Genomic DNA, 13098 nt, shown 5'->3' on the forward strand with positions numbered 1-13098 from the left:
AGTGTCCCAACCAAAGGCTTATTCGATGTTCATTGTTTTTGCAGTTGTACAGTCTTGACATTCAACACATTCAAGGGGCAGAAAATGTCGTGGCGGATGCTTTGTCCTGTGCCCCTGCTGGTGATTAATGATTTATTTTTTGTTACAGGGATTCTCGACAGAAACCCTGTCTTAAGGGGAGGGGTGTGACGATCCAGTGTCTGACGCCCCGTATCTAGACGATGGATGATTCCATGAGTGGTTTTATCATGCTCACCTGGTTCCCCCATTTGAACGCCCTTTATGTGACCATTCATCGGGGCTTCTCATTTTTGCTGGACTTTGTTAGCTTTTCCTTTTGTTAGACTTACACTGGAGCTACACTACATTACAGTCCATGCCTACATAACTGATTCTACTGACGTTACAGTTGCACTCGTTTGGTTTACGTTGTATTTTGTTAATAAACCTTAAGTTAAATTTGACGACAGTGTGTGCCCCTTCCTTTGTTGCGGCCTTTTTGAAGCCATGGGTCGTAACAGTAGCCTTTTACAAAGTTGGCAGGAGTATGATGCCTGCTGTTTAAAAATCCATTCAGATTTTAAAAGTCGTGTAATGTATTCCAGCCTTAAGTGGTAGTCATGGGAAACCGAGGCTTTCTTAAGCATTTGAGGCTTTCATCAAATTGTGCCGAAAAACAGTTCATTACTCGAAGTTTTTAACACAGTGCGCGTTAGCGACATCTGGTGGTCAGACTTGTTTTCTCCACCATATCTAAATCATTGCAGAGCAGAGCTACGGTTTGAAAAAACACGTGACCAAAGCTTCAAGTCCGTGACATACAGAATCACTCTTGTCTTGAATCAGTTCTATCTAATCTGATCTAATCTCATCTAAATTCATTTGTGACAATGAGACCATCAATCAGTCATGTGTAACCTGGTCAACGGATTCACATATTGATCAATAATATAAAATATACAATGATGTGATCATAACTGATGTGAGTAGTTAAAAAAAATATTTTGGGTGAGCTGTTTATCCTTTATATTCTGTTCAGGGTCTCTGAGACCCCAGCAATAAAACATGATTAAATGCGTTGTCCTTTATGCATCAGCTGAAGCGCCAATTTTTTCAAACATGCTGTCTCAACTTTCCGATACTGCATGATGTTCGCAGCTTCAATATTATGATGCCCAGCTTTTCTCTGTAAATTTTTACAAAGTCGGCAAGTGTATGATGCCTGTTGTTTAAGAATCTGTTCAGATTTTAAAAGTCATGTAGTGTATTCCAGCCTTAAGTAGGACACTCCCAATGCGACCTTTGAATGTGTCCTTCTTTCACAGGAATTTGGAGGAAGCATGAGGTGTATCCTTCGCTGCTGCAGATAGCCCACAATTCTTTGCATCGCTGTTAACAACCGTCATTTATTTGAAAATTTTAAAAATGCCGGTGTCAGCAGATGTACAGTACAGCGAAGATGTGGTTTTTAAGTAGTTTCAAGCTTGTTTTTGTTTTAAACTTTGTTCTTAATATCCTAGCTCCTCCTTTGTCTCTGTAACAGATATCTGTTGTACATACGCTAGCTCCTCAAGCATTAACCAAAATAAAACAAGTAAATACATTTTCTTTTCAAATTACTTTACAAATTTATAAATAATTTTCATTCATTTAACTGTTGTGAGAGCGCAACGACGCTGCTGTGAACGTGTTGGCATAGCAACGTGATACTTCCTGTTTCCTCTCCTGCCCATGTGTTCTACGAAGGACGTCTTGTTTAATTCTGTTTAAGGACACTTCGTATACCATCTGCATCCTTCATGAGTCCCACTCCGGCCCTGGACAACAGTCATTATCAGAAAATATCAAACCTTTAAGTCAATAGGAAACTGTACACTTGCTGATTGTAATGATGGGTCAACAGAAAGAGGATCCATTTGCAGCTTTTATTAAAAGCAAACACAACAGGGCAAGGATAAGGCTGAGGCATAAACAGGGAAAGGCTGAGATCAGGGCAGGCAGCAAACATACACAATCCAGGGACAGGCAATGGTCGGGGCAGGCAGCAGAGAATCAAACACGAAGAACAGTCCAGTCAAACACAAGAATAGCTCAGAAATGATCACCGGGGCAAATCAAGACTATGCAAAGTGTGTGTGTGTGTTTGTGTTTGTGTTTGTGTGTGTGTGTGTGTGTGTGTGTGTGTGTGTGTGTGCTGCTTATAAGGTGTGTGAGTGTCATGGGTGCAAGTGTGTGCAATCAGTCCCAGGAATGAGGGTCTCTGGGAAATGAAGTCCGAATGAACATTAGTCAATGAGGGCTCCCTCCGGTGGTGCGAGGGGGGAAGTGCGGGAGCCTCACTTATAATACTGATACGTTAAGATATGAGCTTTAAGTAATAAATGGATTAACATATCTTTCTATCTCTCTCTTATTGACACACATTAGGAAAGAAAAAATCAGCTTATGCTATGAATTTTTTTTTTCATATTTTAACAGACTGGCAATCCAAATGAGCCATGCAGCTGTACCATAGCTGCCTGTGTGAGTTAATGTGACTGACCTTTGTGGATGCGATGTCTCATAAAATTTTATGTTGTCTTCGATGTCTTTAATTGTTTTCCCCCATTCTGTAGATCTAGCTGATATAGCTGGAAAAAAATACACGGACACGCGTAAAAGACTTGAGTTGTTTTTAAAATATTTGTGAGTATTTTGTGTCGAGTCAAGTCTGAAGTCATTTCAGGTTGAGTCCGAGTCAAGTCTGAAGTTTGTTAAAATGCGAGTCGACTCGAGTGCCCATCTCTGCGTTATGTTATACTGAAAATTCTTATATAGCCTATCAGCCCAGTTATTTAACACATTTTAAACTCTTTCATTTCATTTTAGGGTTACTGTTGAACATCAAAACCCCTTAAGCCGAGTTCAGACTGCACGATTTTAGCCCCGATTTTGGCTCGGCGACAGGTTTTGAGAAATCGCCGACAAATGCCCGAAATCACAGGCAAATCGGTGCTCGTTCACGCAAGTGACAATCACGCAGTGTTAATGAGCAAAGACGCGATCTGAGAGAATCGCCGACGAGTCGCCGACGCCCGTGAGATATTTGGCATGCTAAATATCTGGACCTGTCGGCGATTCAAAATCCTGCAGCGTGAAAAGTGTTCTGACTGAAAACTACATCGGCGATGACTGACAGCCAATGAGAGAGCAAGATACAGAGCAGCGGGGAGTTCGGGGTGGAGTTATAGACCACAACATCAGCAAGCATGGCTTCATTCACATAAACATTACAATTCTATCAAACAGAAACAAAGCACAAACATTTGCTTGACCATCCGCAACAGCAGCACATTGAAAAGTTATGTATTTAGCTCCAACTGTCATTGCAGAACACACAATCCTTGTTCGTGTCTCCCCAAACATTTCCTCCATATTCCTCTTTTCTTTGTATTGTTTTCGCTGCAAATTAGCGCACAGGCAATTCGTATTTCAAGCTTCATGCGGGCTACTATTTTTAATAATAATCCCACCGTGTGTCTCAATCAGCTCCCTAGTTCAGGGCACTGATCAGGGTATCAGCCACATTCACTTTCATTATGTACTGATTCACTACCTAGGGAGCTGATTGAGACGCAGGGCCAGTCTCACGTGAGAACTCCGGTCTTGCGCGCGTTGTTTCCTTGTCAGGTCTCGCGTGTGTTTGGTTGTGAAACGTAGTTTGCGTGCCAGACAGAGTTGTCGGCGATTCTTCCGATTGTAAAGTCATGCAGTGTGAAACCTTCTGTCGCCGATCCATCGTGCAGTTTGAACACAGCAGCGACTGAATGCTGGCCAAGATAGTCATGCAGTGTGAAAAGAACAGTGACCCGACTACTTTGAAAATCATGCAGTCTGAACTCGGCATTATACAACACTTAATACTGAGATAAAAGACTAAAAAATACAAATACAATCATCTGTTTTGTTGTGTTGGTTAGCACGTTTTATTGCAGTGAACCATTTCAGTCGGGATCGATAGGATTATGATAATATGCGCCATCCTGGTGCACAGCAGCTGTTGAAATAGTAAGGTTTGTAAGGTCTAAACAGTCTGGTTTTAAATTATTGTTCGACCATCAATACCAATGCTACAGCTGCTTTAGCGCCTCTCCTGACGGCCTGCCAAAATGAAGGAGTTTAGATTGCGTGACGTCAACCTCCGGAGCTCTTTAGGCTAAACCTGCACATAACAATGACAGAAGAAAATCACCCCTCCTGCCACACATGCATATTCCTTATTTTAGAGTAAAAGTCTCCTGACTTGTATTGCTGCAATATTTTATATTTTAACTGTTTATGTTTACTTGTTTAATGAAGAAAAAGAGCCTTTTTAAAATATTCTGCAGTTGATGCTTTGTCTTGCAGTGTCACATAAAAGCAGAAGAATCGTGACCCTCTGACTATAATGAATCAAGTTTTTATCTCTCGATAGTTTACTTTGCAGCATAAAACTACTTTAATCTACAGTAATTATTACATTTATATGAAGAGAATATACAATAATATAACTACATGTAAAAGAATATAACAATACAATTTGAAATAATTCTTGAACATGCATGTTTTTGTAAGGCCAGTGATTTCACTCATGATTATTTTTACAAATCCTGCACACTCATTCACCACCATCTATTCTACTGTTGTGTTCCTCTAGACCAATCAGGAAATCATAACAGTATGAATATTAAACTGTTCACAGGTACAAATATATCAGTGCCAAACTCGACACTCTTATTGTCAGAAGCCTGATAATAGAAATAGAGTTGAGCTCATAGTTGAGGTTTGGTTTGTTCTTTAACAGTGTGGAGGAACAGCAGATGTTCACCAGCTTCTGCTTCTTAACTTATCAATACAGCTAATACCATCATTACAATAAAGATCTGTCAAAGTATTGTTTCCTTTTCTTTGTCCATTAAACACACAGAATTATTTATTCTCATAATGGCGAATTGATGCTGTTCAGTTTGATCCTGAATGAGTCCTGACAACATTTCAGTATAAACTTGTGTGACATTTTCTGAAAGCATGTTACAAGATTATCAACATTATCAGAAGGTTTTCTGTAACACATGAGCTACATTTGTATGTCTTTAATCTGTCATAATGTTCCTAAAGATCTGACTGCAGGTATCAGGAAGTCTTGAGGCTTTAACTCAGTCTGTCTTTAACCGTCTGTCATTATTCAGTCAGTATGGAGCTCAGTCAACTTCCTCTTGTGCTCTGTGAGTATTATTTCCTCCACATGTGTTTCATGTCCATTGCTCTTATATTATGAACAGGATCGAATGATTTAGTGTTTTTGGATTTATTTATTTTTATGTTGCTCTCAGTGTTTCAGATCCAGCTCTAGTTGATGATATACGAGTGAAAGATGAGCTTGAGAGATTAAGTGTGCAGTTAGTGCTGTTTGTGAAAGAGAAATGAACTCTGTTGTGTTTGGGTCAGTCTGTTCGTTCAGTCACTCAGTTTTGTGCTTTTTAATAGTGTTTGTTGAATCAGTTCTGTTGGTTTGTTTTGTACAGTTTGCGGTCCATGATGCCTTAAGTAGATGTTCACTAGTTAGTCTTCAGTAGATGTTCACTAGTTAGTCTTCAGTAGTAGTTCACTAGTTAGTAAGAGTTTATCTTTAATCAGACTTTAGATCAGACCGTTGGCTTCAAGTTTCTTAATCAAGTTCATTTTCTCTCTGCTGTAATGATGAAATCTATGAAATATTAGACAGATGTCTCAGTGTTTATCTGGACATATATATGCAGTCTAACGCACAAAATATCTTAATATGAGTTCATCGTTATTACTGTCACTGTTTTCAGACTCTAGAAGTGTTTTACAGAAACATTGATCCAGACAAATCAGTGAAACATTTAAAGAGAAATGTACAGTGACGGCAGGGGACACGTCAGATTCATGTAGTTTTGTCGTGGCCACGACATATTATCATACATATTATCATCCCACTTGTTAATATCATGTTGTGGCTACGACAAAACTAAGTAAACCGAACATGTCCCCTCCCAGTCACTGTAGAAAATAAACATTTCTGTGTTGTGATGCTAAAAAAAAATGTGAGAGTGAAATTATAGTGTTTCACAAGCAAAGAAAGCGCATGCATTTATAAAATGCCTAAAGTATAATACAGAGTTGATCAGCTCCATGTTCACACTGTAATAATATAATGTGAGATTTTCCTGTATTTGGCTGAGCTGTTGTTTGGGAGGCTCATTAATTCTCTAATACATAAAATAAGTAAGCTTGAGCAGAGATCTTGTGAGGAGAAGAATTTACTGAAGGTAGCAGTTTATCACAGATCTTCATCAATGATGTTAGTCTGTCGATCTTCAGAGAATCTGAACCCACATTTCTGTTTGTGGGACAGACCTTATACCTGAAGATAATTTACAAACAGAAGACGTCACAGAGAAACTCAGAGAAACACAGCCGGTCCCTCACGGGAAGAACTTTGAAAATAAGATCCCACAGAAATAAAGAATCAGGATAACCAATGGATGAGTTTGATGATCTTTCCTTGAGACATTTAATCTTTCATGAGTTTTTTACTTTGTGTTTTCAGTGCTGATTTCAAACATCCACTCTGGACACACTGAAGGTGAGTGAATTTGATTCATAAATTTCATCACAAATGGGTGATTCTGTTACAAACCAGGAGCCGGATTCATGAAACATTCTTGAGATTAAAATTATTCTTCACTGCTATTTTCTTCTTATTTTCTCAAGAAAACACACACACACACACACACACACACACACACACACACACACACATATATATATATATATATATATATATATATATATATATATATTTCTAGTAATTTATCTTAAGAACTTTCTTAACTTCTTTAAGAATATTTTCATGAATCCGACCCCAGAAAAGAAAAGGAGTGTCATGATTATAAAAACAGCTTTTTAAACAAGTTATATAAATCATTTATGTGTTTTGACTAGTAAAACCACACAGACAGTCACTGAGGTGTGACAAAAACACCAAAAACATTCACTCACAAAAATGCCAATTTCCTCAGAAATATTGCACAGCTAAATTTTATGAAGAATATAGAAAAACAAAATATCTTTTGACTTTTGTCTTGAAAATTAGTAACTCTACAAACACCACAAAAACTTTGAACAGATTTAATAAAAATTAGTTTCTGGACCTGCAGTAACAAAGTCCTTTAAACTACAACAACAATTTACAACACTTTGTTATCTGATAGCGTGTGTCTCTTTGACTGCTGGTGTAGATGTAGGTGGTGTGAAACCCTGCTTTGAGCTCAGGACTTCTAACCTAAAGGATGTGGGTTTGAGCCTGTCATGTACTGCTCTGAGACACAATGGTTGAGGATCCAAACGCAGTATTTATTAGAAGGGTAACACATACGTAATTCACAAAACTGCAAAAAGAGACGTGTTAAAAATGACACATGTTGTGCACAATTTGAGTGTGCTCAAGGACTACACAAATTTAACACAGTAGATGTGCGGTCCATCTTAACACACAAATGTGTCACTGAAAATTATCATTGCTAATTAATGTTCATACAACAATATTAAGCATTAACATCCATTTGTAATTCTACAAACTAGAAATAAAACAGACAAGATGTAAAAATGTTTTTAATTTAATTTATAGTCAAATTTTGTCAGGGTAGAGAACAATGCATTCACAGAGGCACAACAAAATGCTCTAAATCTCAATTTCATAAACTTAATTTAGATGATTAAATGCTTTGTCATGCTATTATCTACAATACAGTATACATTAAAGTGTTACCAACAACTACACCTTGATTGATTGAAACAATCATACACAGTCAAGACCAGCAAATAACATTTCTCATAACATAAGATCAACTCATAAAATGTCAGATACAAGATAAACTTTCCAAATCAGACAAATAAACAATTTTAAATCTGTCATAACAGTCAATTTTTCAAAATCTATGGAATGTCGGTTTTCTTCATGAGACAAATGCATTTGTAATGCACTAGCCATTAACGACAGTATTCATTCAAAGTGTTGCCAACATGAATTACACTTAAAAGTAACAAGACTAGTGGATGACATTTCTCATAACAAACTCAAGTCAGACAGACACTTTTGGATGCATTTAAAGAAACATTCTAGATCAGACAAACATTCAGGCACATATTTTGAAATTGTTTGCAATGACAATCACTCGGAAATACTGTAAAATTGTAATTGTGTACTAATTGTGAAGTAATACTTCGTTACAGTGCCGCTGCTAGCCATTTTGGTGCCCTAAGCATAATTCCTTTATGATGCCCCCCACCCCGACCCCGAGAAAAAAAAAAAAAAAACGTTTGTTTATAACTGAAAGCATGGCAGCCAAGGAGTTCTCCCCCTTTATTCCTTATTTATCTATTATTAAAAATAAAAAAAATAAAAAAATTCTGCGTTAGATTAAACTGAGAAGGGTCATAGGCATAGCACTTGCATATTGTTGTCCTACTGTTAGTTTAACTGCTTCTATTGTTCTCATTTGTAAGTCGCTTTAGATAAAAGCATCTGCTAAATGAATAAATAAATGTAAATCTAAATCTAATCTAATATAAAGCATAATAGAATGAGGTGCAATAATGCACACAAATCAACAGTAATGTTTGCTTTATATCATTCATAATGACATTTTATATTTTATATATATATATATATATATATATATATATATATATATATATATATATATATATTTAACAGAAATTGTTAGCCTACCATGTGCACTGCACTGACTGCTAACTGTTAACGTTACTGAGAAGTATTAACCACCAACAGTATTAACCACCGTCACGTCAAAATAAACCATAAACTACTGCTCAGTATCTAAAGAAAGATAGTAAAAAAAAAAAAAAAAGGCGTCACGTCATTTTTTGTTACATACATGGCTAAAATGTGCCTAATATTTCTATAGGCTAATGAAATAATACCGGCATTTAAAAAAAATATTTCATTAGGCTATTTTTGGTGCCCCCTCAGCACTTGGTGCCCTACGCGCGTGGTGGGAGCGGCGGCGCTGCTTCGTTACATCTGCTATAGTTGTGTCTGATGAAGAATATATTTGGGCCTCAAAAGAGACAACACAGGAAGTAGGAATGTCAGTTTTAAAAGAAGAGAATGTGGCGCTTCAATATTAGATGCTCCAGTCTTAGAAAGAGAAGACCAAACTAATCTGTGGTGGACAGGACAAGTTTCACACCTAGAGTATGTTGTCCACAGCACGTCAGGCCCTCATCCACAGGAATGGTTACTCTGTCAATCCTCGCAATGATGTACTGTCATGTTGTGCTCTTCAAACTCCCAATGTAGATCGACTGTGGTCTGGTCTTTAATGCGGTCTCAAAACTGCTGCAGAGGGATGCAATACTGGCTCCAAGCTTAGAGTTAAAAAAAAACATTTTAGGAGTTTATAATGCATCAAGACATCATTACAAAAATAACGGTCCATGTAAAATTTACCGGTACAAAATTAAATTGAAGAATGAAATTTCAGATTTAACATTGAATCGACTTCCAGGCAACGGTGGCAGAAGATATGCAAGAACAACCATCATTGTGTAGCACTTTTTAATCTCAAAATGAATAGAAACAGATTAGAGATATAACAAAAGTTTAAGTGTAGGATTAAGAGCAGCCTAAATAGGGTTGTTGTGATAACCACAATATCACTGACAAGCCAGCTGCAGAGGATGGCAAATAACTGCTGCAACCATTAAGTTTATTTATTTTTTAAGGCTAAATCTTCCTCATTTTACACTCAGTGCATGTGTTTTTAAGGTTAAATAAGTTAGTAAGAGTGAAAAAAAAAATACATATAAATACTGTATGGAAGTCAATGGATAGCATCAAGTGACCTGTTACCAACGTTTTTAAGAACGTCTTCTTGTGTGTTCAACAGAAGAAACTCACACAGGTTTGGAACAGTATGAGGGCGAGTAAATGATTTTTGGTTGAACTATCCCTTTATGTAAAAGAAGAAAATGAGTAAAGACTGAAATGCAATGAGACCTACAACACCCAGCATATCCGAGCAGCATTAGCACTCAAAGATTTCAGTCATTGTGGGAGTCCCCTTCGATGTTCATCTCCACTGCTGATTAAATCAAACAACAAAGAATTGAAGAACAAAGTATTGATCTCAACAAAATACATTCATTTATAATATCTATCAAACAGTCAGATGATGTAGTAAGCTGCAAGTTAGTATATCATGAGAAATTTAAAGGCCAGCTGACAACAGTCAAGGCCTAAGATAGACAGACACAGACAGACATGGATTGCAAATTATATTGCCTAAAAAAGTCACCTAAAATATCCTCATATTAACAATGCATTTACTGTACAAAAACAAAATACCAGGATTTGACGGGACTCTCCAGCATTTGTGGTAGGGCTCCTGTGCTTGACGTGAAATCAGTCAAACCTTCATCTCTGTCAACATCAACAAATTCTTGAAAATAAGTTTAGTGTTAATCTAACAACGTCCTTGAAGAAAATTCATACCGTAGAAAGTAATGCGATGAGAACAGACAACATTTCACTTGATCAACCTCAAAAAACATCACAGGCACTGTGAACTTTGCAAACGCTCCACGTTAAATCTTTCACTTATAATTCACTCTTTTAGGTGTTTATAATGATCTGGTGTGCTGGTCAACTTGTGAATATGTATTGTTTTTATTTCCATAAACACAAACTGCCTGCCCAATCTGTCCAAGGCAGTTTTTTTAAAACTACACATTGTGTGTTAAAATCCTACACAACATGTGTCAAATGCTGTCAACACAGCCATGTGTGTTGTTTTTTGACACATCTGTTTTTGCAGTTCATAAACAGTCCAAACAGATATCAGGACAGGAACTCAAGCAGACCAAGAGACAGAGAAACAGGGCAAATCCAGAGAACAACGGGTAGTGATGGGCGATTTCAAAACACTGCTTCATGAAGATTCGAAGCTTTATGAATCTTTTGTTTCGAATCAGTGATTCAGAGCGTGTGTCAAACTGCCAAAGTCACGTGATTTCAGTAAACGAGGCTTCATTATGTCATTACTGTTTCGAAACGTTTAATTTCAACGACGACACATTTGCTTCAACTGCTTCAGTGTTTCACGAAGCCTCGATCTGCCCATCACTAGAAAAAAGGGTCAAAACAGGGAAACAGATGAACAATGTTGTGCTCAGAAATGCAGTGATGACACACACAAGACTTCACAGAGAGTGACTGATAAAAGCAGGCTTATACACAGAGTTAACAAGATTAATGAGACACAGCTGAATGTAACGGCTGTTTTGGGAAATGTAGTCCATGATAGAGTGGCAATGGTCTGGTGTGGAGTGTCCTCTGGTGGCTATCAAGGGCACTCCAGCTGGTGATCATGACTGAACCCCACATAGGGTGATCTTTGAACCTTTGAACAGTTGCTGTCCTTTAACTCTTTGCATTGCGCTGACTGAATGTTCACCTTGTTTGTTTCTTGTTTCCAGCAGCTCTTTTACATTGTCTGTGAAATAAAAATGCACTAATAATTTAGAGAGAATGAGATCTGCTGAAAAACTTTCACATCTCATGCTTCACTGACTTTATATTGACAGATTTTCCCAAACCAACTCTGACTGTTGAGCCACAGAGTTCAGTGTTCACTGGAGACAAAGTTACTCTGAGATGTGACATTGATGCTGAAGGAGTCACTAGCTGGTGGTACTACTGGTATAAAGGAGGTTCAGACTTTACTTCCACTGAACAACAGGAACTCACATTCAGGTCTGTTTCTGAGTCTGACGCTGGTAAATACTCCTGTTTTGGATTAGAGAGAGGAGGATCACGCAGGTCACACCGCAGTGATAAAGTTACACTGACAGTATCAGGTGAGTTTGATCATCTCTTCATAAACACACACAAGTTTATCATGTTATTAATGAGTGATTTCTTTTCAGAGCAGTTTTAAGTGTTTCTCCACAGAAGTGGTTGATTTTGACAGAAGGTTTTTAGGGGTAAATCACTAAACATGTGGCTCCAGTTTTATTTTGTTTATAACTTTGAACCCGTTTAAAGGCACAATATGTAAGATGTTTAGATTAAAATATCCTTAAACCACTAAAACAATGTTATATATTTTGTTGACTTGTGTTCTTACATTATCCCAAACATTTCCAACAATGTTTAAATCCAGTCAAATCAGCAGTTTTAAGCAGGACACGGACCGTGTCATTGTGTCGCCTGTTAATGACATCATATCCGCGTTCCCCTCGATTTCCAGTTTTACTTTTGTAGAAACCATGGAAACACCAGATGCTTTAATATATTATGTTTTATTAGACAGGTGAGCAACTGTTTGGATATTTATCTAAAAAAAACTAACCATTGTTATATTTCTCAACACAGTCTTATTGTTTGAATCGCTTGTTTTCTTGAATTACCTCGAGTACCATGTTTTTACCATGCCTTACAGACAACACTGCTTTGTCAATAACATAATCAGAGAGCTTCTCCATCATACAATATATTTTTAAATTAATAGCATGTCATTTATCAAAACTGCTGCAGAGGGATGCAATATTGGTTCCAAGCTTAGAGTTAAAAAAACATTTTAGGAGTTTATAATGCATCAAGACATCATTACAAAAATAACGGTCCATGTAAAACTTACCGGTACAAAATTAAATTGAAGAATGAAATTTCAGATTTAACATTGCATCGACTTCCAGGCAACAGTGGCAGAAGATATGCAAGAACAACCATCATTGTGTAGCACTTTTTAATCTCAAAATTAATAGAAACAGATTAGAGATATAACAAAAGTTTAAGTGTAGGATTAAGAGCAGCCTAAATAGGGTTGTTGTGATAACCACAATATCACTGACAAGCCAGCCGCAGAGGATGGCAAATAACTGCTGCAACCATTAAGCTTTTTTATTTTTTTAAGACTAAATCTTCCTCATTTTACACTCAGTGCATGTGTTTTTAAGGTTAAATAAATTAATAAGAGTGAAGAGGGTTTTTTTTTTTTTTCATTAAGACTTTGTGTATCATTGTGATTA

General features: G+C 37.1%; 1 protein-coding gene across 1 annotated transcript in view; it reads left to right on the top strand.

The window, feature by feature from the left end:
- Positions 1 to 5201: 5201 nt before the first annotated feature.
- LOC137004726 (immunoglobulin superfamily member 1-like) overlaps positions 5202 to 13098 on the top strand; it is a 60784-nt gene continuing 52887 nt past the window's right edge. The window contains exons 1-3 of the mRNA XM_067365319.1: positions 5202 to 5243; positions 6593 to 6628; positions 11653 to 11925. Coding sequence (XP_067221420.1) covers positions 5213 to 5243; positions 6593 to 6628; positions 11653 to 11925 — 340 coding nt within the window. The 5' untranslated portion in view covers positions 5202 to 5212. The remainder of the gene's footprint in view (positions 5244 to 6592; positions 6629 to 11652; positions 11926 to 13098) is intronic.

This window comes from Chanodichthys erythropterus, chromosome 3 (assembly GCF_024489055.1).
Source record: "Chanodichthys erythropterus isolate Z2021 chromosome 3, ASM2448905v1, whole genome shotgun sequence".
NCBI classification, from domain to species: Eukaryota; Metazoa; Chordata; class Actinopteri; order Cypriniformes; family Xenocyprididae; genus Chanodichthys; species Chanodichthys erythropterus.